This window comes from Artibeus jamaicensis, unplaced genomic scaffold (genome assembly GCF_021234435.1).
Source record: "Artibeus jamaicensis isolate MK-2021 breed Jamaican fruit bat unplaced genomic scaffold, CSHL_Jam_final contig_484, whole genome shotgun sequence".
NCBI lineage: Eukaryota > Metazoa > Chordata > Mammalia > Chiroptera > Phyllostomidae > Artibeus > Artibeus jamaicensis.
The window spans coordinates 12281316-12308229 of NW_026521859.1; the positions used below are offsets into that span (position 1 = coordinate 12281316).

General features: G+C 55.4%; 2 protein-coding genes across 5 annotated transcripts in view; one reads left to right on the forward strand and one right to left on the reverse strand.

The window, feature by feature from the left end:
* Positions 1 to 7045: 7045 nt before the first annotated feature.
* Positions 7046 to 26505, reverse strand: GUCA1ANB (GUCA1A neighbor). 4 transcript variants are annotated; one of them, XM_037154896.2, is made up of 4 exons: positions 24988 to 25077; positions 23016 to 23170; positions 15360 to 15534; positions 7046 to 9527 (listed from the first exon to the last, which is right to left on the reverse strand). In XM_037154896.2, exons 3-4 carry the CDS (start codon positions 15366 to 15368, stop codon positions 9216 to 9218), a joined length of 321 nt encoding a protein of 106 aa, XP_037010791.1. In that variant the 5' UTR covers positions 15369 to 15534; positions 23016 to 23170; positions 24988 to 25077; the 3' UTR covers positions 7046 to 9215. The 4 variants fall into 4 exon arrangements, with proteins under 4 accessions (XP_037010791.1, XP_037010785.2, XP_053524321.1 ...); XM_053668346.1 differs by lacking the exon at positions 15360 to 15534 and adding an exon at positions 26253 to 26505 and having other exon boundaries at positions 9447 to 9527; positions 24988 to 25167; XM_053668345.1 differs by lacking the exon at positions 7046 to 9527 and adding an exon at positions 26253 to 26505 and having other exon boundaries at positions 14063 to 15534; positions 24988 to 25167.
* CUNH6orf132 (chromosome unknown C6orf132 homolog) overlaps positions 25161 to 26914 on the forward strand; it is a 31495-nt gene continuing 29741 nt past the window's right edge. The window contains exon 1 of the mRNA XM_053668347.1: positions 25161 to 25322. Coding sequence (XP_053524322.1) covers positions 25178 to 25322 — 145 coding nt within the window. The 5' untranslated portion in view covers positions 25161 to 25177. The remainder of the gene's footprint in view (positions 25323 to 26914) is intronic.

Sequence of the window (26914 nt, forward strand, 5' to 3'; positions counted from 1 at the left end):
TTATCCCTTCTCACCAAGACAGAGTGGGTGGCCAGCCAGCAGCTGTCCTGATCCTGTGAGTGCCACTCCCTTCTTGTCCTGTTTTGAGGGGGCTCCTCCCTCAGACACAGAAGGGAGGTGCATCTGAACCAGAGCTGGGCCAGCCGTGGGCTCTCGCCAGGCCCGCTGCGTACGGCTGTCAGGCCATGCACTGCACTTGGCCACCGCCGCTGAGGGGCTCCAATCGACCACGCATAGCTAACGTAAGAGAGCATTTGAGTGACGCAGTGTGTGGGCTTCCAAAGAGTCCTAAGCAGCCGGTGGGAGCCCCTCCTGCAATAGCCTGCACAAGCTCATCTAGCCATGCATACACCCACCCACTGGTCCTGTTCTGACCACACTCTCAGATTCCGGAGGTTGCACCTTTCCCGTCCTAGGAGGCTTTGAATTCAGCCCTCCATCTGACCCTGAACCTGACACCATCGCCTTCCAGAGGCATGGGAATAGCGAACATTGAGCGTGTGCCTATGAGTGTTTGCCTAGTGGCTGTGAGTGTGAGTGTGTGTGTGTGCACGTGTGAGGGAGAGGGCTGGCACACATGTGCATGGGTGAGCTGCTACCTGCTGGCTCAGAAAGCTCCCAGAACACGCCTAGGGGCCCATCTCTGCAGCAAAAGCTTTCTCCGGCCCCTTGTGGGACGTTCTCTGACCATAGACTTTACCGGTGGTTCATTTATGGAGCCAACACCCAGATGGGCTTAAGCCGGATGCTCCTGGGAAAGTACGGAGCCGGCACCCCCTCCACCCTGCCCCCTCCCTGATTGATTTCCCTCCCTCCTTTACAGGTGGACCATGCCTGTCGCCTACCTCGGCCGGAGGAAACCACCACCCATGTTTCTGCTTTCCCAGCAGGCTCTTGGGTACTCATTCAGGTTGCGCTAGCACAAAACTGTCTTTTATACTTGAGAAGGGGTATCTTTGGGGGGCGGTTTATTATCGCAGCTAACCTACCCTGTCTGATACAAAGGCCGCAGTTTAAATACTGCACAAAGTGCTGTGAGTTTTCCAGCACCACCAAGCCGCCGGGCCCCTCTCAGGAACCCCAGCTGCGTGCCCGGGCCCTCCCACACTGCAAGGCTGCAAGGAAAGGATTCTTTTCTTAAAAAAATATTTGTATTGATATTTGAGAAAGAGAGGAAAGGAGAGAGGGAGAGAAAAACATCAGTTTGTTGTTCCATTTATTTATGCATTTGTTGGCTGATTCCCACGGGTGCCCTGACTGGGGATCAAGCCCTCGACCTTGACGTATCGGGACGACGCTCTCGCCGCCTGAGCTACCCAGCCAGCACCAGGGAAGGACTTTTTCTCCAGGCTGCAAAGCAATGTGTCTTCAGAGTGAAGACTAAGGAAGACTTTCCTATATATGTGTATGTAGGTAAATATATAACATATATTAGATGTCGGAGTACGTACATGTATATTCAGAATTGGCCGAGTATGCCGTAGTAAAAAAACACTCTCAAATCTCGGCGCTTTAAGCATCACAAGTTACTTCCCTGCGCACCCTCCTTGCTTTAGCTCCTCGGGGCCTCGGCGTCATTCCTGACATGGAGGTGACGGCACCCACCTCGAGGGGCTGTTAAGAGGATTAAGTGCATTAAAATTAGTATATGGAGAGCATTTAGCCCTGGCTGGTGTGGCTCAGTGGATTGAGTTCTGGCCTGCGAACCAAAGGGTCATCAGTTCAATTCCCAGTCAGGGCCCATGCCTGGGTTGCAGGCTCAGTCTCCCGTAGGGGGCACACGAGAGGCAAACACACATTGATGTTTCTCTCCCTCTCTTTCTCCCTCCCTTCCCCTCTAAAACTAAATAGATAAAGTCTTTAAAAAATTTAAAACTTACTATATCCAACCCCATTCCCAACTCTTCGCCCCTCTGCCTGCCTCTCCCCACCCCCCTAAAAAAAGCTGTAAAAGAGAATTGTTCTCTTAGCCTCCTTGCAGCTAAGAGTGGCCACATGACATGGTTCTGGCCAAAGAAATGTTAAGTGAAGGTCTGCTGCGTTTTCCAGGGGAAACCTTGCTTTCCTGATAAAAAGTGATACAAGATGAAGCTGGCACTGCCCTTCTCCTGCTTTTGGCTTTGAATGTGAATGTGATGTCCAGAATGTAGCAGCTATCTTGGGATCATGAGGTTACAAGGGAGGGAAAGGTCAAGAAACCAGAAATGTCAGCCATCACCTTGAATTGCTGAATCCATGGCAATGACCAATGTCTCTCCCCATAGTTCTGATTATGTTTGAAAAAGAATCCCTTCTTTATTTAAACAAAAATAAAATAGGACCCTCAGAGGCAGTTTGAGGATGGAAGCATCAGGAAAATGATGGTTATCACAAAATTTTGTGTGAAGAATGCCAGGCTGTTGCTCCTACGAGGATCCATGAGAACCGGACAGAGGGGAGGACCAGCATCCGGGAGGTCAGCTCCGGGACATGGCCCAGCTCTGCAAGGAAGGACGGTCACCACCTCCCGACCACCAGGAACAACCTGCATCCCCAGGCTGTGCCCGCTGCCTGGGCGAAGAACGGAGTCCAGAGTGCGAGGGTCTGTGCCCCTCGCACTGCTCAGCCTGCAGCCCTTCCTTGGGTGGCGACCCCCTCAACAGCTCAGGACACGTGTGACCCACCAGAGGAAAGGCCCTGGACACCTAGAGAGGGATCGTTCTTCTCTTTTCCTGACCAAGATGCTTCAGTTGAGATGAGCTCAAGGGGTCCCTGTGAACCGGAGGAGGGTGGCAGTGCGGCGTGGGACAGGTGCTCTGGGCCGGGTCTGCTTCTCAGATCTGCGCGCCCCCGGGGGCCAATTTCTTCCTTTCCGTCATAAAGACCGCTGCCTGGTCTCCTTTCTGATTCTACAACTCTTCTTGTCCATCATCCCGAGCAAATTAGTTCAAAGAGCCCAGTGCTCAGAGCACTCCCCAGAAGATCCGAAAGACTGAGACGAGGTGACATTAACACCATTGCCCCTGTCACTTGGGTATTTATGACTAGAAAGAAGTGACCAAAAAAACACCAGCAGTGCTCATTTCTAGGTCATGGGATCATTGTTGGTTTTTTAAAATTATTACTTTTTAAAAATCTTCTGTGTTTTTAAAATGGTTCACACAAACATATGTTGCTCACTTCATCAGAGAATAGTTGTTTTTGAAAAAAGAAATCAAACAGGTCTGTGCTAGCTCTCCTTTACCTAAAGGGGTCATTTTAGGGCCCCTTGGGGGGCTGGGATCAGCCGGCATTGGTCAAGCTCCCCGGGAACTGTTTCCGGGGGGGGGGGCGGGGAGGGCTCCTCCAGCAAATGTGCGTGGGGCCCAGGTTCCCGTCTGCGTCTTTACAGAGTCCTCAGGCCCAGGGTTTGGAAACGAAGGAGTGCATCCTCTCACCTTCCCATGTCCTGTTTGCATCCTCCTCACTCTTCACGTTCAGGTTCAAACACCACTTCCTCTGTGAGGCCGTCCGAAGCTGCAGCACTCGCCTGTCCTGCCCCAGCACACTTGGCTTCTGTGGTGCGTTAGTTTACTAAGCTGCATAACAAGTTGCCACAAAGTCAGCAGCTTAAAACGCTACACGTTTATCATCTCAGTTCCTGTGGGCCAGGCCGCAGCTTAGCCGGCCCTCTGCCCAGGGTCTCACAAGACTGCGTTCCAGAGCCAACTGGGTTGTGTTTTCATCTGGAGGCTGGACTGGGGGGGAGCCCACTTCCACCTCATTTGGGTTATCGGAAGAATTCATTTCCTGCAGCTCTGACTGAGGGCCCTGGTTTTTCTGCTAGATGTTGTCTGAAGGCCACTCTCAGTTTCTAGAGGCTGCCTGAAGTTTCTAGAAGCTTCCTACAATACTTGTTACATGGACCCCTTTAACAAGGCTATCTCATTGAGCCAGAGAGGAGACTGTCTCACCAATCTGCTACAATGGAGTCTTACATGACGTGACCTAATCTAGGGAGAGACACCCCGCCACCTTTGCCTGTTCTGCGGGTTAGAAGCTAGTCACAGGTCTCGCTCACACTCAGAGGGAGTGGATTGTAAAAAGGCAGGGATGACAGGAGGTAGGGATCAGTTGGGGGGTGTCACCCTAGGGTCTATGACAACATCCCTACTTTACCATAACAGACACAACATTCCTTTCTTTCCGGAACTATAAGCAGCTGCTGCTGCCAGCCTGGCCTCAGGGACCCAGCAGGTCCCAGAGGGAAGAGACCATGGTCTCGCTCGCCCGCCTCCTGCATCTCCAGCACCTGGCACCGTGGGTTCCACGCAGTCCTGGGCAGGTTATTCTGTTTGCCCCTCCCCAGTCATTCTCCACCTTTCTCTGCCTGCTCTGAGCCCAGGAGACTGACCCCCACGGACCAGTCACCGCGCTCCCCTGCTCTCTGGCTTCAGGCTGGGCTCATCCACTGAGCAACGCTGGAAAGACACTGGGGGGCGGAGAAAGGAAACACTGGCCTTTTCTCCTACCTTCGGCCACAGCTCCTGCCAGAGCTCCCTGGAGGCTCCGGGAACAAAGCCTCCTTCCCGACCCCCTACCCTGGCCTGGGCTTAGGAGTAAGAAGAATAGTTGTCACTCTCACTGGGCACAGTGCCAGTCCCCTAAACCTCCCACTTCTCTGTAGACAGTCCCCTCATTAACCTCCCCTCCAGGACCTTTCTGAGAGTGGCCAACCAGCTGGAACTGAATGAGACCTGAAGTGAGTGTGCAGGTGCGTGATTCAAGCTCCAACAGGGTGCAACTCTCACGGACCGTCTACTGCAGTCAAGGCACCATCAGTGGGGCCGACAAAGAACAGTCTTCTTTTTTCAATCTTCACCTGAGGATCTGTTTATTGATTTTAGAGAGGAAGAGGGGGAGAGAGGGAGAGAGAGAAATATAAGAGAAACATGCATCGGTTGCCTTCTGCATGCACCTGGACCAGGGATTAAACCATTAACACTCGGTGCATGGGCTGCTACTCCAACCAACTGAGCCACCTGGCCAGGGCCAGACAAATCACATTCTGAGACTGAAAAACATTTTATAAATGGTGATGGGCAGAGAACTGACTTGGGGTGGTGAACACACAACACAGTGTACAGATGCTGTGTTATGGAATTGTGCACCCGAAACGTATATTTTTGTCACCCCCAATAAACTCAGTAGAAAGAGGAAAAGAAAAAAATGTAAGTGGTGGTACAAAGAGTCTTTCCACCTCATCAGCACACATTTAGCCCATCTTTAAATCTCTGAGGAAGGCCTGGTGGGACCGGAGACCCCGATAGCCCGTCACTCCAGCGCCTTCCTGTGTGGCCCGCCTGATGCATGATTCCATCAGCAGAGAGCTGGCCACCTCCGGGCTCAGGGCCCCGCTCCACGTCTACAGACCGTGGTGGGCATAGAATTCCACAGCCTCTCAATCCTAGAGCTCTGCTTCTCCCTCCTCAGTGGCTCCCCTCAGTCCCACTCTCCAGTTTCTCCCCAAAGACATGGATGCTACACCAAGCAGCCAATAAAGGGACAGGTGAGGCAGGTGCCAGAGGTGGGAAGCCAGGCTGGGAAGAGACTGGAGGGGCCTCAAACCCAGGCTGGGCATCCCCCTTCAAGGCTGCCCACTGGCCCCCCGCCTCCCTGCCCCCGAAACACAGCAGAACCCTGAGCACTAGTCCTTCTGCCTCCTGGGATCATCCCGCCCAGACCCACGTGGGACCTGAACCAGCTTATTTAAAAGCTGGTTCCTTCCCCAGTCTGGCGAAGGAAATAGATTTCCAGGAAGTCCAGGAAGCCCAGAGAGTCCCAAAGAAAGTTGGACCCAAAACAGAACACACCAAGGCATATTATCATTAAGTTACCTGAGATCAAAGACTAAGAGAAAATCCTAAAAGCAGCAAGAGATAAGGAGACAGTTATCTACAAAGGCGTTCCCACCAGACTGTCAGCAGATTTCTCAAAAGAGACCTTACAGGCAAGAAGGGGCTGGAAAGAGGTGTTTGAAGTCATGAAAGGCAAGGACCTACATCCAAAATTACTCTATCCAGCAAAGCTTTCATTTAGAATGGAAGGGCAGATAAAGTACTTCCTGATAAGGTCAAATTAAAGGAGTTCATCATCGCCCAGCCCTTATTATATGAAATGTTAAAGGGACTTACCTAAGAAAAAGAAGATCAAAACTATGAACAGTAAAATGACTACAAACTTGTAACTATCAACAAATGAACCTAAAAGAAAAATGAAAACAAAAACTAAGCAAACAACTAGGACAGGAAGAGAATCAGAGAAATGGAGATCACACGGAAAGAGTTCAGTGGGGAGGGGGAACGAGAAATGGGGGAAGGTACAGGGAAGAAGAAGCATGGTTAGTAGGCATTGAATAGATGGGGAGAGGTCAAAAATGGTATAGGAAAAGGATTCAAAGAACCTATATGTACAACCCATGGACATGAACTATGGGCGGGGGATGTAGGAAGGTTGGAGGGTCAGGGTGGAGGGGAGATAAAGGGGGGAAAATTGGGAAAACTGTAATAGCATAATTGAAAAAAAAACTTAAAAAAATAAAAGGTTCCTGAACCTTCTATGGAGGCTGCTCTACCAAGGTGAACCTCAAGGGGGAGACTCTTCTTCAGCAGACAGGAGGCGGTGCCGGTTCCGGGAGTAGAGAGACGCTGGCCTCTCCTCACACTGCCCCAGGGCTGTCAGGGGTGGGCAGCAAGACGGTTCTTGTTCGTCTCTGCAGCCGAGGACCCAGCCGGCACCTGGCATTCAGCAGGTGTCTGTGGATGGTTGACTGGGTGGAAAATGAAGGCTTTTGACTACATATAGACGGAAAACTTGTATTTGTCTCTGTTCCTTTTCCAAATCCCACGACAACGGCAATGAATGCATTTTTAAAACCACACATCCGCAGAAGCGAAGAGAAGGAACATAGCAAATTAGAGGCTGTAATAAAATTATAGAGAACAGGAGGCAGATGGACGAGCGGTAACTGATCCAAGTGTGGAAAGTTGAGACTTAAATGCTTTCAAGGAGCAGGAAGATGCGGAGGTTGGCACAGTCACAAAGCCTGCTCCCGGCTCAGGAGGCTCAGGAGGTGGGGGTTGAGGCAGGAGCGTAAGAAGCTAGGAAAATTCCTGAGCGAGTGAAATGGGGAAACTGAGGCAAGACAATTAAACAAGGCCAAACAGTTTGAGCAACATACAGCCAGCTGGTGAATTGCAAGGCCTTATCTCCCCAAACCAAGGACACTTGAGAGACAATAGTTCATACCTCTCTTCCCTAACCCAAAAATATTTAGCTTCCCCGGCCATAAACCGCAGGTGTCCAAGGGAAGAGAGGAACGCTAATGCAAACGGACAGACGTCGCCGGGGCAAAGGGTGCCAGCTGGGGAAGAGGCTGCTCGACTCCCCTCCACTTCCAGCCCCTCCTCCCCTTACTGCCAAGAGGAACAGCAGGCCTGTGCCCCCCCAGGAATCCCTGCTCCCGAATCCCCACGTTTCCCCTATGTAAACTTGCTTCCCAAAGCTCGAGGGAAGGTGGATGTGAGGGTTTTTACCCTCCACCTTCTCAGACTGCTGGCCTCTACTGTTAATGAGGGAGCAATCATAACCCAGTTCGTCTCTGCTTTTTGGCTGAGGGTGACGTGACGACAGGCAGCACGGGCCCCAAACGTGGTTGCCGTCCGGTTTCAGGGGCAGAGGGCGCCCTGAAAGGACTGGTGGAAAGTCTGTGGTGGAAGCAATCGCCTCCCCAGATGCCCTCTGCCAGGCAGCAGGACAGGCACCTTGGGGTGTCTGTGCCCTCTGACCCCAGCCAGAGGTTATTCTGGAGATTAGAACCCGGGAAACCCTGGCCTCTGGGCACAACTCAGGAAGGCAGGAGGGTTGCTCTGAAATTTGGGGTGTTAAGGGATGAGTGAGACACCCTTCACTCCAGCTCCTTCCTGTGCTAGCTCCTCAAATACCCACCTCCAGACAGGAGCGCCCAGGTACAGATGCCAGCTGGCCTGTTCCAGCCCGAATCCCCAGACATCTGAGGAAAACCTCTAACTTGAGAGAGAGCCCATAACAACCCACCCCCCGGATTCCAGGCTGGTCAGGCAACCCTCAGGTGGGCCACGGTCTTCCTCACCAGCGTCTTCTCGGACAAGGCTCCAGGGAGGCCTGGCCACTGCAGAAACTCCCTGCGGAGCCCCCAGACCCCCTGCCCTGCTGTCTGCGTCAGCCCCAACCTCACGTGCCGTGGAAGCACACTCCACGGCAGACCTGGGATGGGCCTCGACCCCAAGAAATGAAAGCAGTTAGACCCTCTCAGTGCTGGTGGGTACTTCACTGACTCTCTGGAGAAGGAAACGGTTTGTAGGTGTTTGCTGACTTCCATGGTGTAATCACTCCCACAGCCAATTTCAAGCTACCAACGTGAAGCCGCAGACTGTGGAATGGGAGGAGCGGCCCACCGTTGGTGCTCAGGGGCCGGTCAGAGCTGGTCCAGATCCCACGGTTCCTTGATTGGCAGTGACCAGGGACTCACTCAGGCCGATACTATGGGTCAAGTACTCTCTGCCTTCACCCCCTTTTTCGAAGAACCACGGCCCATGAGCCTAAGTAACCTCGGAGGCAGTTCTTCCGGACCAGAGGAAACACTTGAGATGGGAAATCCATCCCATCCCCCTTCAGTAAACAGCAAGTCACATGCGGCTGTTTTATATAAAACCCGGCCTGGAGAGGAAGCCCCTTGCAGTGGGGCTCACGCCCTACATCACTTCCCCAGGCTCCAGGGGCCGCTCCAGCGTTGGTCGAGAGGGCCTCATACAGAGCCGGGGGTGTGGTCAGCTGATGTATCCCTTTCTGGTCTCTGGCGGGTCTGCCCAGCCTGGACCATGGGGACGGTATGACCAGCAGAGGCTCTGAAGGGGAGTAGGGGTTTCTCTTGGGGTGAGGGGACTCAGAGTCAAGTCCTTCCAAGTTTTCAGACCCTTCTGAACGTGATCTTGCTGTAAAACACCCCTATGGCTTCAGTTTACCCATTCACAGTCACCTGTTCAGATGCCAGGGAAAGGAAGAACAAACTTTAATTGCTGTTGAGGAGAGAGAACTCCCTTAGCCAGCGTTGAGAGTGGGCATGTCCCAGCTGCCCTAGCCCAGGCGAGGTCCACTGCCTGAGGCCCAGGGACCCTGGGGGTCAGGGGAGCAGGCGGGGGCTTCTGGTGGGCACAGGACTAGGAACGCCACAAAGCCACGTTAGCAGGAGGCACGTCGAAGCGCTTGCGGCTGTGGTCGGTGTCCCGGTGGTACGGGTAGCCACAGAAGGGCTTCTGCAAGGTATAGAAGGGGCTCAGGGAGTTGGAGTACTGGGAGCTGTAGAATTTGAACCTGAGCTTGTCCGAATTCTGGCCCACCACCACCGGCACATAAGTTGCCGCCAGAGTCTGCTCACGGTCCTGCTTCCATGACCGAGACAGGGGAGCCTTCATCTTTTGGCCTGATGGTGTCTTTGGCCCATAGCTGGGTGCTGAGGGTTTCTGTGCATCCTGGGAGGAAGAAAGAAGGGGAGAGCTGGGGCAGTGGACACTGGTACTTCACCAGCTGTGGCCAGGAGCAGGGGTGGGCAAGGGCCGCTGATCAGAACCCGCAGAGCCACTCAGAAGCACAGCTCTGCTGGCTGTGGAGCCAGACGCCTCCGGGCAGAAGCTTCGAGGCTCGCCGACCGGCCCGGCAGTGCCAACTCCACCTGCTTCTGAGAGGCCTCGGCGCAGTCAGAGCTGGGAGCCCGAGGTTGTCCTCAAACACCCCTGCCGTTCCTCCCACGTCCCGGCCTCTGTCAGAGCCCCCCACATCTCCTCTGGCCCCTACTCCCTGCCCTCTGCTGCCGCTCCAGCCAAGCACCCCTCTTCTCTTCTGCAGGGTCACCCCAGCTTTCTACCCATCTTCCTGCCTCCTAATTGCCTCTCTTTCCAGCCCATGCTTCACACTCCCACTCTCATCTTTCTTCATTAACAGCCACATCGTGGGGCCGTCCTCCTCAAAGTCTCTCTCGGTCGGTCTCTGCTACCTAGAGCGGGGAGCCCACGGCCCCCAGCCTGGAAGGCAAGACGTTCAGGATGGGGCTCCCCACGCGCTCCCTCCCGGCCTTACCATCTGCTGGGTCACCTCCTGTCACCCCTGGCCACTTGTCCTCCCAGGCCTCTGCTCAGGCAGCCTCCCCAGCCTACACGCCCGCCCTCCCTGTCACCAGGGAGGTGCCGTCTTTCCCTCTCACCCTTATCCTTGACATAACAGCCTCCAAAACCCCATTCCTACGTTCACTCAAGACTGAGGTATTTATGAGCACACAGTGAACATCGGTTCCGGCGAACTGAGCTCTGATGAGGGGTGCTCCCCGCTTAACCAGCCGCTCGTTCTATTTTAGAATGCCTCTCATTGTTAAGCGCCTGCTGCGACAATGCCTCTCTCTGTGGCCACCGCAGCCTGGTCCGGTAGTCAGATGTGGAGGCGGGCCCGCCGGGAGACCCCATCGCCACATTTGTCACGTCGTCCTGACATGCTTCCTTACTCTGTTGTCACCTTCTTTGACTGTCCTCTGACTTTTGAAGCCCCCACTCTCCCCCAGCCGCTGGGGGCCACCTCTCTGGGGGCCTTCGGAGCCACGCCAGCGCACTTACGAGTCAGGCGTCTCCCAGCCTGCTTCCCAGGCCACAGCCGTCAGGGGGCCCATTTCCTGTCTGTGGGGATGGGACGCGGCCCCCAGGGGACTGGGAGGGAACACTAGTCGCAGAATTACTGCATGCCAAGACCCCGCCATTTTACAAAAGAAACCCCTGGCGCTCCCTCACAATGTACGCGCCTTCGTGCTTCCCTTCCAAACTGTTCACACAATTCAAACATGCCCAGGGCTTTCCTCAAGGCAGACTTTACTCCTATATATTCCTACTCAGTACATTGTACACGCCTCAGCTTTGCTTTCCGAATTCTTATCCTTCCAAGCCTCTGGTGCTGGGGCCCCTCTCCCCACTCGCCCTCCTCTGTGCTTCAGGCACTCACTCCTCCTGGGAGGTGACCTTTGCCGGGCTGAGACGAGGGTAAGGCAAACGCATCATTTTTAAGGAGGTGCTCACTGTCAGAGTCCTGCAAGGGCGCAGTGATGCTTCCTTCCATCTGGCCCTGGGTGCTGGGCTTGCGTTCCTCTGTTCCCAAATTGGGGCCCCCCGGGCTCCTGCCAGTGTCCCCACAAGCCTGCAAACCACTCCGGGTGGTCAGGACCACGTCCTGGGCACCGCTGGGTCCCTGGAGCTTAGCCCAGTGCTGGCACACGGCCAAGTTGGAGAGGGGCAGGGACGGTGCTCAGCAGCCTTCCAGACCCTTCCAGGCTCGGCCCTGGGGTTCGGGGTTACAAGCAGAGGGGCAAGCACCGGAAATGGGCTATGGTGACGGTTGTGGACACCAAAGGTTCCAAGTGCAGCACCAAAGTAAGTGGATTATCTCTTCTAACCCCCAATTAACCCTTGCAGGAAGGTGCTATTAGCAATCCCATTTATAGTGGAGAAAATGAAGGAGGGAGGTTAGTTACGTGTTCAGGGTCCCGTGGCTGGTAAAAAGCCGGCTGGCACTGGAACCCAGGCCTGGCTGACCCCAAGGCCCACACCCTACACCCCATGATGCACCCCCTGCCCACTGCGCTGTGGGGGCAGGGCACGCCAAGTCATTTCTGCCCTCGTCCCATCCACTCGCTGGCCTGCTGCCAGGTGTGCTGGGTGGCAGGTGAGCTGCTGAGGCCGCCCTTCACGACCCACAACCCCCAGGCTCGCCGGCGGGCCAGGCAGCTGGATTGCCAATTTGGCTAGAACACTGGGGTTCTGAATGCTGGATTTTGGTTCTCGGGCCCTGCAGAGACAGGACGATGCACTGAGAAGAGCAAGGTTTATACTATGAATTACCATCTTTTCGAGGAGATGAGGCTATGACAACAGCTGCTCCATTCATTCATTCAAAACTATCCCTCTTGGGTGCCGGGCTCTGGGAGTGCGAGCAGCACGGACATCACACATAGGAACAGGCGCACGCAGGAAGCCTGTAGAGCAAGGCTTTGCACCCTCAGCACCGCTGACATTGGGGCTGGATAATTTTTTTTACTTTTTATCCTTTTATTTTTTTATCCTTACCTGAGGACATTTTTTTCCCATTACTTTTAGAGGGAAGGGAGAAAGAGAACATCAATGAAAGAGAAAAACATCGATTGGTTGCTTCCTATTCGCACCCAGACGGGGGAATCAAACCCACAGCCCTTGGGTTATGGGACAACGCTCCAACCAACTGAGCCACACCACCAGCGCTGGGCCGGGTGATTCTTTGTGGTGGGGGCTGTCCCGAGCCTTGCAGGATGGTTAGCAGCATCCCTGGTCTTCACTCGTTCTACCCACCTCCCAGCAGTGCCAGATGAAAAATGTCCCTCGTCCTTGTTAATGGCCTCTGAGGGCAGTGAGAGTCACTGCTACAGAGTCCACCAGGATTTTATCCCCAGTGTCAAGGCCGGCAGCCGGGCCACAAAAGTGGCTTCGGTTTCTCCTTGTTAAGCTGACTTTGAGGGTGTGGGGTTCTTGCCCTCCAGACATTGCAGAAGAGCTCAGCCTGTGGCTATGGAGACCGGGGAAGCTGTAGGAGCCCCAGCCCTCGCCTGCTCCTGATCCCCAGCCCACCCTTCAGTCTTGGCCCTTGAACCCTGCGCCTGGGGCTTGGGAGGCTGGTATCAGGAGTAACAGAGGCAGCTGCTTTCAGAACGGTTGGGGGTCTTACCAGAGACCCCACAGAAGGAAGGGCAACGCTCTTTACTAACAAAGTTGAGCATCTATCGAGGGCCAGGCACTACCCCCTCAGTTCTGCAAAAGCTCCTAAGAGCCATTTGAGATATCCTGCCCTGTGTTCAATGCAGACACTGGGGCCCAGGGCTGCTGAGTCCCACAGGTCGTGAGGTGGTACCTGAGAACCTTGCAGAAATCCCTAGATTCATGACCAGTTAGCATAGGAACCAGGAAGTGAACACTCTCCTCCCTCCCTGCCCCAGCTCCAGCCTGGGCTTGGGCTTGGGCTCACTGCCCTGGGCCTGCCAGTCAGCTGGGTCCCAGCTGCTCCTGCTGCTGCAAACACTCAGGACCCTGGCGGGGGGACCCGGGGCCCCACGCACATTCAGGAACTCGGCCCTCACAGAAACTGAGACAGTCTCCACAATGAGTAAGAAGAAGACAAACAGAAAGAAGAAAGAAGGAGGAAGAGAAGACACCGGGCGAGAAAAATGAGGAGGAGGAGAGGGAAGCCCCAGGAACCTCAGGCTGGCCCTGCCCCCTCCAGAGGCTGAACAAGGAGGCCCCCGGTGACTAGCCAGCCGCAGAGGGCGGAGGACACCCCATCCCCTCCCAGGGCCCAGCACAGGCAGCTTTGGAAGGAGGGTGAGGCTGGACTGCATACTTTCTGGGCTGACATCTGGTTTCATTTAACCATCTCCTCCCCAGTCAAGTCCCTGTCAAGTGCTCGTGTGTGAGTGTGGGTGTGTGCGGGCGTGTGCGGGTGTGTGTGCGACTTTAGAAAAGTGGTTCACAACTGGCACGGATTTTTCCTTCAGGGGCCACTTGGCAATCCTGGAGACACGGTTGGCTGTCAGAGCTGGGGGGTGCTGCTGGCACCTATGGGCGGCAGCCTGGGATGCTGCTAAACGCACCACGGTGCACAGACAGCCCCACACGGAGACCAGTGAACAAGGCGACAGTGCGGAGACTGAGGAAGCCAACCCTGGGTTACAGCTTTGAGGGAGACCCCCTCCCCCCTCCCTGTTTCCTGCTTCCTGGGCTTGAGCCTCCCATTCCACAGGGAACAATGAAATTTAAAGGGCAAGCAGAGGATCCCCAAAGCCCCTTCCTGTTTTCAGTTAGGGTTTGAGCTAGAGCCAAAAGAAGGAATCCAAGTGGGACTCCCCCCTGCCCCCACCCCGTGCCCCGGTAGGCAGAGCCCAGCAAGGCCTTTCAGAAGACACATGCGTTTGCCCTTTATACCAGGGCTTAGAATGAGGAAGAGGGTGACTCAAGACTGGCGCTTTCCAGGTAGGGTCAGAAGACCTCATACGTCACGTACTACAGGACTTGTGGGGAAGACACTTGGTCCTCTCAAATACTCCAGGCCCCCTGGCACGTCACCAGCCTGGCCTGTGCCTGACATTCCATCATCAGCGCCTCACTCTGGGAGAAGGCCTCCTCCCTGTTGAAATGCAGACTGCACTGGGTGAGGCCTCTGGTTAAGCGCCAGGGGCCCCTGGTTCTGTGGAATGGGCCGGGCCTTGGCGGGTGAAGGTCTGAGCTCAGGGCCTGACTCTGCCCTTACAGGTCAGGCAACCTTGGCCAAGTGGCTGAACCTCTTTGAGCTTCAGTTGCTTCATCTGCAAAATGGGGATAATAAGGCTATTATCTACATCATCGGCTTGCTGTGGGGCGCGATGCAAGTGGGAACAGTGCAAGCACAATGGACATGGTAATTATCATCAGTCTGGTTTTGAGCACCCTCTCCTGAACATTCACGAGAGCGTGCTTGCCTAGGCTGGCGGTAGAGGGTCTCGGAAGGGCTTCGATGGGGAGCGGCCGATGGGGCCTCGCTGCCTCAGGAAGCTGTGTGGTGTGGGGGCCTGGGGTTCAAATTCCAGCCCCACCACCCTCTGGGTAGCTGATATTTTGATATTTATAATACTCTGGACCTGGGTTTTCCCATCTGGGAAGTGGGAATAACTATGGATTGTATTTTATGAAGATTTAATGAGATACTTCATGTAAAGTACCCAGACCTCTCACGTACTCTAAACTTCAGCCATGAGCCCCGGCTGGTGTGGTTCAGTGGACTAAGCACCGGCCTGCGAACCAAAGGGTCCCTGGTTTGATTCCCAGTCAGGGCACACGCCTGGGAGTTGCAGGCCAGGTTCTCGGTGGGGGGAGCATGAGAGGCAACCACACACTGATGTTTCTCTCCCTCTGTTTCTCCCTCCCTTCCCCTCTCTCTAAAAATAAATAAATAAAATCTTTTTTAAAAATAAAATAAACTTTAGCTATGAGAAAGGGTAGTGCAAACTAAGAGTCCAGAAAGTATTTGGGGGGAGTAAAGGGGCAGCGGAACCAGAGGAGCTGAATGGCGGCCCACTTCCTGCCTCCCACCAGGCCCTACAGCCGGGGAACAAGAGTTGGGCAGCGATACCGGCCCCCAAGCCTTTTGTACGCAGCCCCCAGCTCCTAGCTACACAGGTGGGCCAGGTCGGGGCCTTCCTACTCCTTCCTGCCCACCAAACTTCGTGTGGCCTTGGGCCGCCCCGACCTAGCCCTGGGATGTCATCCCACCTGGCTCATCCTCGAACAGGGCCTTTCTCGGGGGTGAGGTGGGACTGCTGGTGGTCAGCGGCTCCAGGGCTCCCAGGGTCTCTTGCGAGGAGGCTCCAGGAGTGCCCAGGTGGGAGAATTTGTGTGGGCAGTGACATCGTGATGTCTTTCTGACAACACAATTCCTTCTGTCTTCCTAAGAGACATGGGGGTAGGGCTGGGAGCTGAAGTTCCAAGGTCTGGAAGGGTTTTACTTTTAACCTTCACACTGACCCACTTGCAATTTCCTCTTCCCACAGCTTCCCAGGACCCGTGAACTGTGGGTAGTGGGGTAAGTAAGTAAAGAGAGGAGAAAGTCATCCCAGTTACCTGGGTACCTCCAGAAGTCCCGATTCCCCCCAGGCTCCCAGCAGGTCCTGAGACCACGGGCAGGGAGGCAACGTACCCGGCCACCTCCCCGTTCTCCTCCTCTCTCTCTGTCTGCCCTCCAATTACAGAGACGATGGGTGGGCGGGTGGAGGAACTCGAGTGGGAGAATGCATGGGCACAGTGTGGGCAGATGGCCGGATGGCAAACAGGTGGTCCCTCTTGATTTGAGCCCTGCTCACCTTTTTAGCCTCATCTCTTGCTATCTTTTCTCCATGAAGCAGCTAATCTCTTCAACGTGCCCCGCTCTCTGGCGTCTGAGCCTTCGCATATGCTGTCCCCTCTCCTGGACCTCTTCAAATAGGGGGTTAGGAGATGCAGGGATGGGTGGATAGACGGGCGGACAGGTGGCTGGGCGGGTTGGCCGTGGGTGAGGAGGTGGACAGATAGATGGTCAGTAAGTGGACAGAAGATGGGACTGCAGACTCTGTGAGCTTGAATCCTGGATCTAGTATTTTACTAGTCGTGTAAGTAACTGACCTCTCGGTACTCCTGTTTGTTCATGTGTGAAATGAGTGCACTGCAGGTCCCTATGTAATAGAGTTGGACAAGCACTTAGGACAGTACCTGGCACAGAGTAAGCGCACAAGAAATATTAGCGATTATCGTGTGCAGGTGGGTAATTGAGTTGATGGGGGATTGCTGAATAGGCAGGCTAGCCTGTCCCCATTTTGGAAAACCAGACCCCTCCTCCTCCCTATGGTACCACCTCCCAACACCAGATTTGCTAGGCGCCTCCCAGGAATGTGTTGGGAATCCCACGTGTAAAGAGACCTGGGCTGCCTGCTTCTTGGGATTGAGTGAGGAGTGGGGGCTGGGAGAAGGCCTGGGGTCGGGGGTGGGAACGGAGCAGGCTGGTGACTTCCTTTCCTCCGCCACACCGGCTCGGCTGGGCCCAGCACTGGTTTCCTTCCCGACGCTGTGTCAGCACTGACTATTGGTTATGGAGTGGACTTTGGAGCCCACAGACAGGTTGGAAGTTGAGGTGTTGATGACTTGTGCACTGTGCTCCGATCTCACACCCTGATGGTAATGACCCCTAATTTCTGAGGAGGCCAGGAGGGGCCGGGAGGTGCCTGGAGGTACCAGGAGGGGAGGCTGGCAGGGAGGAGGGAGGAGGAGGAGCAGCGAGCAGGGCTTGCCCTGCCGTATCCTCTGATATGGGATGTCCAAGGCTCTGGCAATAGTATCTTGCCCGGAAGAGGGAGGGGAGGTGGGAGCAGGCATTCTGGGAGCGGTGGCCAGCATCTCTGGTGTTGGGGCAAGTGGCTTGGGTGCCAGCCCAGGGCCTGGCGGAGCCGTCAGGAAGGAGCCCGGGAGGCTGGGGCAGGGGCGTTTGGGGGAACAGGGCGCCATGACTTCACACACGTTACACTCCATCTCAGCCCAAGAGGGGCTGGCCTGCTGGGCTGGGTGAGAGTCCCGGGCGACCGGAGATAAGTCCCATCTCTTCTCTGGGCCGCAGTTTCCTGTGCACTGAGGAAGCTGGGTCCCTCCATTGTGGACATTTGATGGAGGAGGAATTGAATCACTTCTTGAGGACTTCAGGCAGGACCCACCCCCGGCTGACCAGGGGACTGGGCCCTGCCAGAAGGATCCCCATCCCTGGCTGTGTCACCCTTGCTGTGGGAACCACAACAAGAGGCTCGGGAGACCTCCTTCAGAAAGGCCTGAAGGCCTCGTCAAGCCTTATCTGCCTCATTTCATTTGTAAATCACAGAAGGCCGAGATCAAGGCCTCTGGACCCACTCTGTCTGGATTCAAATCCCAGCTCTCCTCTTCTGGGTGACCTTTACCAATCATTAACCTCTCGGCGCCTCAAGTCCTAATCTGCAAAATGAGGCTAATAAAGAAGCTGACAGGCCCTGGCTGGTATAGCTCAGTGGATTGAGCGCGGGTCTGCGAACCAGACAATCGCGGTTCGAATCCCAGTCAGGGCACATACAGGGGTTGCAGGCTGGTTCCCTGCAGGCCAGTTCCCAGCAGGGGAGGCACAAAAGGCAACCATACATTGATGTTTCTCTCCCTCTCTCCTTCCCTTCCCATCTAAAGATAAATTAAAAAAAACTTTAAAAAAAAAAAATAAAGAAGCTGACACCCAGAACGCTTGCTGTGAAGGCTGCGGGAGTTCAGAGCAGGGCTTGCTGAAAGGGAGGTGCTAAGAGTTATGGCGTTATTATTTGCAAACTTTAAAAGGCATTGATCCAGTCCTACCTCCTGGAAGCCCACTTTCTCTGACTTCCACACCACAGTCCTGGCATGACCCAATTTTATTTATCATCAAAGTTCCTGGAAGGTCAGAACTGTGACCTGTACCCACAGTGCCCAGTGGGTGTTTGGGAAGGATGAGGAGAGCTAGAGAGACTCAGGGCTGGCTTGGCTCACAGGACAATCCACTGACCACCCACTGGACACCTGGCCACACACAACAGCCTCCACCTCTCCTGCCCTTTCTGTTGCTGGGGTGCAGGCAGGTGGTTTTAACTGTCCTGTTACTGCCTTGCTTAAGCAGGCCTGGTTGCTTGAACATTCCCTCTACCCCACTTAACCTGCTGTGTGATTTGGACAAATTACTTAACCTCTCTGGTCCTTACTTATTTTTCCTTTGTTGAACCTCAAGTACAGGAGGCTGAGTTATTCATACATCTCGATTCATGGGTACACGAGCGCCTCCTCTCTCGTTGTATTAATTTCTTCCCCTTATCTGCAGTCTCCGACCACGTTCCGCACCCACCCCAGCTAGAGGCAACCAGTCTCACAAGCTTAATGAGTATCTTCTTGTTCCTGTAAGTTCTTGCAAAATACACATATTGTTGTTTTGTATGCAGGTCTCGTTTATGGTTCTGTTTACTTGCATAAGTGGCACTGTGTGTTTTAGGGCCCATCCTGACTGCTCCCTCCTGCGGTAAGATGCATCCGTGTTGCTGTACAAGCCTCTGGATCCTTGCTTCCAACCACTGTGTAGTCCACAGAGTGCACTCACCGCCCGGCATGCCTCCGCTCTTCCGGGGCTGGACCCCAGGTGCCTCCAATTCCTCATCCCCCCAAACAGCACAGCACGTCCACACGGACATTACATCCACGTCCCACTATGAACCTGGGTGGAGGCATATTCCCCAGAGCAGAACTGATTGGCTATAGAGCTTGAGTAAACACCACTTCGGGTCTTCTTTTCTCCACCCGCAAAAAGGGTGCACTGCCCCTGCCTGGAGGGGCCAATTTGACAGCAGTGGTTCCTGCATGCAGCCACTCGGCCCCATGCCAGACACAGAAAGATGCTCGGTGAGTGGCAGACGTGGCTGCTTTTCTTCCCAGGACTCAGGGACAGAGAGAGAAATAAGTGGACTCAGGGCGAGTTGCACAGAAATGCTCCCGGGGCTCCAGGTCCCGTCCGAGCGCTGGTCTCCAACACCCGTGGGAAGTGTGTGGGGCGCTGCCGATCCCCGTATGGCGAGGACCGCTCCTGAGTGTGAAAGCTCCCACGGCCCAGTGCGGGGCCTGGACACAGGAGATGGCTGTGCCCGGGAAATGCTACCGCATCATGCCATTTCTCGCCTCTTTCCTCGGAACCAGAAGCAGCCTCTTCACGCAGGAAGTGCCAGGCATTTGCTCTGCAGGCCACCTCGATTTTTAGCCGGATGTGGGAGCAGGCCCGGTGCTGGGTCCCACCACCCTGCTCGGCAGGTGGAGAGCCCGAGGCTCAGGAAGGCTCCGTGGTCTCCCAGGCGGTGAGTGGCGGAAGTGGCACAAAAACCCGCATCTCTGGGTCCCTCTTCCAGTGCTCTTTACAAACGAGAAAATGTCTTCCACGTTCACCTACGTTCTTTGCTATGTGTAGAGTTTAAGTTAAAACAAGTGCTCTCCCAACAGGGCAGATCGCTAAAAAGTAAAACCCCCACACGGTGACCTGGTGTTCCAACCGAACCTTTCCCTCCGTCCGTCTCCTGCTACGCCTGCCCATTCCCAGATGCGCTTTCAGTGTTCATATTTGCAATCTGCACAGAATGTTGGTGTTTGTACACAACATTCCTTTTTAAAAAACACACATGCCTCATTTTAGATTGCAGAATGTGTCTTATAATGGGACACGTTTGCCTGGCCGTCAAGGTGACCTTGTGGGCACCTGTCCCAGCCTGTCTCCCAGCCCCAGTTGAATTATCCTTCTTGAGGCTCTTTGTTGAATTGTCTTCGCTCTTCTGCAGCCTCTCAAGGCCTCTGTTCTGTCTTCACATTCTCTGTATAGTACCTCTGTGGCCAAAGTCAGGGGAGCCAAGGGGGACCGGAATTCGCAGGTGCTGAGTTCCAACTGTGAGTCAGACTGCTGGGTACCTTAACCCACTATCTCGCTGAGTTTTATCACTGCCTTCCACTCACAGCCCCTGTTTTGCAGATGAACAAACTGAGGCTCAGAGAGGTGGTAACTCAGCTGAGGTCACACCCTTGCTAAGTGCCCTTGTCAGAATTGAAACCTATTCCCCTGCAAGGACCTCTCTTACCACATCATGGTCCCATTGACAGAATCCAAGGTTACCAGGGAAACCAGTCTCTCTCCAGCACCTCTGAACACCCCTCCCTGCCAGGGCTGGACTTTGGATGCCCACACTCTTCAGGTAGCAGGTAATGACTTCCCCAAGCCCCCTGTCAAGATGTAGGAGTCCACACTAGCCAGGTTCCCTCAGCTCAGAGGAATGCCGAGGGGGCTTGGAGCCCACCCTCCTTCAGGCCACGGGAGCAGACTCAGGAGCTGGTGTGGCGTCAGGTGTTTGTGGCCTGGAACAAGAAGCTGGACAAGATGACCTGCAGCTCAGATCACTTGGGAGTGGGATGACTTTTGCCGGCAGAGAGCTAGCTGCAGAGACCTGGGGTGATGATGAAGGATGATGAAGGTGACTCTCAGGACTTCTCTGACTCAGAGTGCGCTCTCCCAGCCAGGAGCACTTGGCTTTGTTGGAGAAAAGACCACAAACTTGACAGAGGCCTGAGTTTCTGGGGAGACTGCCACTCCCCGGCCCTAATCCCACCCCACATTCCAGCACTGGCCAGTAACATAGGCTGTTGGAGGTTACTAAGTAATTGAGGAGCAGAGGTTTAATTACAGGATTGGGCTTTGGACTGTTTTGAGGGGAGCCTACTATTTGGCTGTTTCTTTCCTGGGGGGCAGGTGTCAGGTGTTGTTATTAGATGGAGTGAGGGCCAAGCAACACGTTGCACAGGGTGCTGAGCTGGACAAAGGAGTAGGCCCCGGCCCTGCCCCAGGGAACTTGGCCTCGGAAGCTGCCAGGCTAACAGGGGGTGTGTGGGGGGCTCTGCTCACCTCTGAACCCAGGCCGTCCAGAGACTCCCCCTGAGTCCCCACCAACACGGGAGTGAAACTGGGGTGACACGGGTGTGCAAGGGCAGGCAGGGCCCTGGCACCGGACTGCAGGCCCAGGCCCTTCCAGGTGCTCATCCGGCGCCGTTCCTTCCCCTTTCCTCCCGTCCCAAAACGCCTCGTACAAGCCGTGTACCGCCTGTGAAGGGGGCAGCAGGTGTGGAGAAATGAAAAAGCCCTCAAGGAGTGCCCCTGTCCTGGGCACGTCCTGCCCACTGTCCCGTTTAGTCTTTGTGGCACCCTAGGAGGGGCCGTGCGGTGCCGTGCCGCAGGGAGCTGGCTCGGAGGCGCTCGTTCTGCTCCTCCTCCTGCGTGCAGGCTGTTTACCTTCCTTTCTTCTACAAAATGCCCCACAAACTAACAGCTCCGCTCTCTCTGTTTCTGCCACCAGCACACAAGTCGGTCACCATCCCCTCCTGCTTGTATCAATTGACCACCTGATCGCCCAATTAACTAATGAATTAAGCTGCTTCCCTTAGCCCCTCGGCCTACGCTTGCTCCTTCCCACCCATCCCTCACCCAGATCTCAGATGCACACCCTCCAAGCATAGCTGTTACCGGTTGCCCTTGCCTGCTCCCGGCAGCCAGAGCTTCTCAGACCTTATCTCCGGAATCTCGTGGGGATCTTGTTAAAACAAAGATCCTCTGCTGGCTACCTCAACACATCAGCTCACTGAAACTCGTAATGACCTTAAATGAATAGGCTGCTTTACAGATGAACAAACTGAGGCCCAAAGAGGTTGCCCAACGTCTGGGATGGGGCCAGAGTGTCTCCATTTCTAGTAAGATCCCCAGTGACGCAAATGCTGCTGGTTTATGGACCACATGTCTAGACTAAACTCTTATTTCTAGTTATTTTTCTTTAATTTTTAAAAATCCTCACACAAGGATCTGTTTATTGATTTTAGAGAGAGAGGAAGGGGGCAGGGGGTGGAGTGAGAGCGAGAGAGAGACAGAGAGAGAGAGACATCAGTGCCTCCCACAGGTGCCCCAACTGGGCATCAAACCCACAACCTTTTCAGTGGACGGGGCCATGCTCCGACCGACTGAGCCACCTGGCCAGGGAGCTTTAATTTTTAAATAAGTTATATTTATAAAGTTGGAAATTTGAAAGCATAAAAAAAGCACTCAGTGAAAATTCTCCCTGCCAGGTCTATCCCCCCATTTACCCAGTCTCCCCGCCAACTTCCACTCCCCAGAAAACACTTATTCATTTCTTATGGATCGTTCCAAAGTGTCTCTGAGCCAATAAAAACAAATAAGCTCATCCTCACCCTGCCCCTAATGGCAGCATCTACACACCGTTTTGTCAACAGTGCATCAGTTTATCTTGAAGATAACTGGACACGGTCGGCTGACACATTCATTTTTAGAGTTGCATTGTTATTCCAATGTGCGGATATGCCATAATTTACCTAATCAGTCACTTCCAGGCGGACAATTTGAGCTGTTTATGAGCTTTCCGCCTGACCTCTTTAGGCCTCCGCCCACCCCCACCAGCCTTGCTGGGACCTCCCTCCCCCTCCCTGCTTCCCAGCCCCACTGCCCTGAGCCCCTACAGAGAGGCCTGCACACCTGCCCTGCGCCCTCCCCAGGTCCTGCAGCGCAGGCTGGTTGCTGCTCCCCTGAACCTCCAACCCACTGTTAGTCTCCTCCTCTTCATTTACCTCCCCGCTCTTAATCTCGCCAAACAGACTAAAGCAACTTGAACAAGGAACCGTGACTTTGATGTCTCCAGATGCTTTGCAGCCCAGAGCTGGGCACACAGCAGTTCTCAGGAATGTTAGTTATGCAGTGGAAGTGGCATAGGAATGGAGCCAGTGGGGCTGATTCTGGGTGTCACAACCCAGGAGCTACCCAAGGTGGGGGGGACCTCTTACCTCAGAGGTCTCAGAGAAAGAAGCCTCATCTTGTGCCTGTGTCTAGAGCACTTGGGTGGGCTGTGAGGATGTCCAGGGCGTGAAGGGGGAGCTGGGGTTCTCTTGTGCCCTTCCTGGGTAGGCAGCAGGAGGAACCATGATGCGGAGATAGGAGCCTGGAGGGATGGATGGCATGGGTATGTGTGCATGCCCTAGAATGAGCGGCTTCCCTTCTCTATTAACATCCTTATCACCCATCATGGGCCAGCTCACGTCTCAATTCCTCCAAGAAGCCTTCCTGGATTTCTCCAGCCCACACTGACCTCCCCTCCTCGGAATTCCCACCGTATTGGTGATCCCACCACTACTCTATATGTAGTCCTTGTGGCCTGCCACCTTGGACCATGTGAAACCTCATCTCCCTGATGGGGCCTGACAGCCTCCATGCCAGAAGACTTCTCTAATTCTCTGATACCCCCGAGTACCCAGGCCCGGGGCACAGCACTGCGCAGTGGGAGGGCCTCCACAGATGCTCCCTGAGTAAATGGGAGTGGGGTCCAGGAGCGCCACTGTGGTGGGGGGGGGCGGGACAGGGCTGGCCACAGGCGTCTCCAACCAAAAACCTTTCGGGAGCACCTCGCAGCCACCGTCCCGAAGGTCCGACTCATTCTGCCCATGAGCACTGGAGCAGGTCAAGGGGACTTTTCAAAAAGGTCACTGCCATGAGACATGGGCTGTGCTAAATTAAGAGATTAAAGGGGCATGACAAGCAATGGGATGCGTGAGGCTTGATTACACTGTGGATTAAAAAATGAAGACAACATTTTGGGAGGTGGTGATAGTGAGTCAGTGTGACCCAGTGTGGGACTGTGTTCTGGTCACTTGGGAAGATGTCCTTATTATTAGGCGGTGGGAACTGAAATGCTGGTCGGGGTGGGGAGATGCGCCCCGGTATCCACAACTTTTAACCTTCGGCAAAATGAAAGTGTGTGTGGTGAGGGGTGCGGATGTGGCGGCGTGTTAACAGTAGGTAAGCCCAGGAGAAAGAAATACAGGCGGGCATTTTACCGGTCTTTCCGTTTTTCCAAAATGAAAAGCTGAGGAGGAAATGCCTTTGGCACAACCGCCCGGGAGAAAGAGAAGGGGAACCGCAGCCTTGCTGCCCCACCGGGTGCACCAAGGATCTGAGACTGCTCACCGGCCCCCAGCCTCGCCCCTCGGCTGCCCAGAAAGCACCAAAATCTGTGGCCTGACTCTCCCCCCTCAGCATCTTTCACAGCGCCCGGGGGGTGCTCATCGGACCCTCCGCAGCGGACAGCCCCCCCCCCCCCCGCCAGGGTGGCGCCCTGTGCACCTGGAAGGCCCGCAGCTCATTTCCCTGAAAAGTGAACCCACCCCTAAGTGGGATGGACCCATCTTGGGTTTTAAAAAATTATATTCACTTAACTTTACAGAAAAATAATAATAAATTGACATACACAGAAAATGTCATGACTTAGTCATCCTGCATTCTCTGTGGAGCTCTGTCAGCGAAGATATTTCCCACCTTTGTCATCAGATTGGGACGCCGGTTTATTGCCACCCACCGCCCCTCCGCCCCTCCCCGGGGGCCTGCCTACTTCCCTTGGGGGCATTTCGTTATATCCATTTTCGGGGGCTCATACAGCCCTTCGGCTTGCTCTAGCCAGCCGTCTCCCCGGCGCCGGGCACAGAGCCCTTTCCAAAGTGCCCACGCCGCCCTGGTCACGACCCTCCTTGGAAGCCAGGGGCTCGCCCACTGCCTCCCTTCCCCAGGGAGCAGGGGTGGGGGGGGAGGACCCGGAGGGGACCGGGGAGGGGCGGCCCCCCTTCCCGGCGGGGCGCGGGCCGGGCGAGGTCCCCAGCCCACCGGGCCGTGCCAACAATGGCCTGTTGTAGACGGAGGCGGGCAGGAATGCTGCCGGGGGAGTTGGGCGGCCGCGGGGCGGGGCCCCTCCCAGCCGCAGCCTCTTACCTGCCCAGGTAGCTCGCATTTCCAGGCGAGCGGCGGGGCCCGCACCACCTGTCGCCCGTCGCGCGGGCGGGGAGGACCGCAGGGGGCATGGCCCGGTAGAGTGCCGCTGGGAGACGGTGCGGGGGTCAGTGCGGGGGTCAGTGCGGGGCAGCGCCGGTCCTCCTCCGGCGCCCGCGCGGCCTGCGGCAGCATGAAAAAGAACCAGACGGTGCAGGGCACCTTCAGCAAGATCTTCGGCAAGAAGCACGCCAACCCCAACGCCACCTCCCTCTACGCGACCAATCCCCCCTGGATTTTCACCCAGGAGGCCCGGGAGGAGGGCAGCAGGGACTTCGGTAAGTGCGCCTGGGGGGACGGCGGTGGCGGCCCCCGCCGCTGGGAGGCAGCCGGCGGCGCCCCGCGCTCCCGGGCTCCGGGCTCTCGGCGGGGCGCGGGGCGGAGGGAGAGGGACGCGCCCGAACCTGCGAACCGGCCACCGAGCAGCTGCCGCGAGGGGGAGGCGGCGCCGCGGGGCGTCTCTGGGAAAGGGCCGTGGGGGACAGGGGCGCGCGGAGGGGACCCTCCCTGCGGGAAGGCGGAGAGCTGGTCGGATCCTAGTCCCTCTTCCCAGGTGTTTATTTCCCCCCTTGGCTGGAAGTTAGGGTGGTGCCGCGGGCGTGAAGGCTTCCTGGGGCTTGCGGGGGCCCCTCCTCCCGCTGCGATGCTGTGGAGTCAGAAGTGCCCCCCACAACTGAGGGCTAGGGGTGGCCCCTTCCACCTTCCCCCTTCCTCCGTTCCCTCCAGGACCCCCGCACTCCTTTTCCCAGGGTCATAGGTAGGCAAAGAGAGAGGCTGCTATCTGGGCGCCCACACTCTGGGCCCCGCACAGGGGAGGCCCGGGAAAGCCAACCGGAGGCACTGCGAACCGAGTACCAGCCTGTGCGAGACGCCGGCTCACTTACCGGGCCGGGCTGCCCATGCGCTCGACCTGGAAGCCAGGGCTGGGGCAGCGCAGGCCAGGACGGCCCCTCCTGACTGTGAACCTGCCCCTGAGGTATCTCTCTGCAGGCTTGGGGAAACACCAGGCCCGCCCAGCCCTGGCTTTTAGAGGGCTGTAGGTCACCTCCGCACTGCCTCTAGCTGCATTTTGTAGCCTCTGTAAGAAAAAGGAAACCTTTTTGGGGGCAGGAGTTGCCTATGATCCAGGGCTCTCGACCCAAGGAGGGTCACTCGTCAGTGCTTTAGCTCACCTTAAGCTTCATCGTCACCCCGTTACCTTCACTGACCTTTATGGCCATCGTGCGCAGCCCCTGCTTTTGGATTCAGTTCAGCACCTAGGTTGTCACCATAGGGACACTAGGCACCGGGGCAGGAGTAGGGCAAAGAGGACGACACCTCTCCCGGGCCCAAGGACCCCAAACCAGTGGGTGAACGGCTAACCGTGTGCTGCTTCACCCTTCCCAAGCCTTCGCTGTCAAAGATCAAGGGCAGGAGGAGCAGAGAAGAGAGACGCCCTCTGATTGCAACCAGTATGTGAGCTGAACGGGAAGGGCAGAGAGCATTCTGCAGAGCAAACAGCAGGAGCCAAGGCTAGGAGGGGCTGGGGGGGTGGAGGTCGGTTTAGAGACACACAAATGCATGTGTGCGGCCAAGTGTAGCTCTGAGGCCCAAACACTTCCCCTCGCCTGTGCAGCCTGTGCACCAAGCATTGATTGATCCCCGTAGGTGCAAGGTGTCGTTCTAAAGTCCTGCTGTTGTTGACTCGTTGAGTCCTCATCCAACCTCTGATGCGGCAACTGTTATTCCTGTTTGGCAGATGAGGAGACTGAGACCCAGCGAGGTGGAGTGACATGTCCATGATCACACCGCTTTAAACGGCCAAGCCAAGATTTCCTTAAATATATACTTTAATGCTTTTTAGTAGACTCATAGAGTTGTGCAACCTTGA

Excerpts from the sequence above, each read along its gene's own strand:
- GUCA1ANB (XM_037154890.2), bottom strand. Across the intron at positions 9,528-24,987 it reads AATGCGAGCTACCTGGGCAG|GATGCACAGAAACCCTCAGC; the intron begins GTAAGAGGCTGC and ends TCTTCCTCCCAG.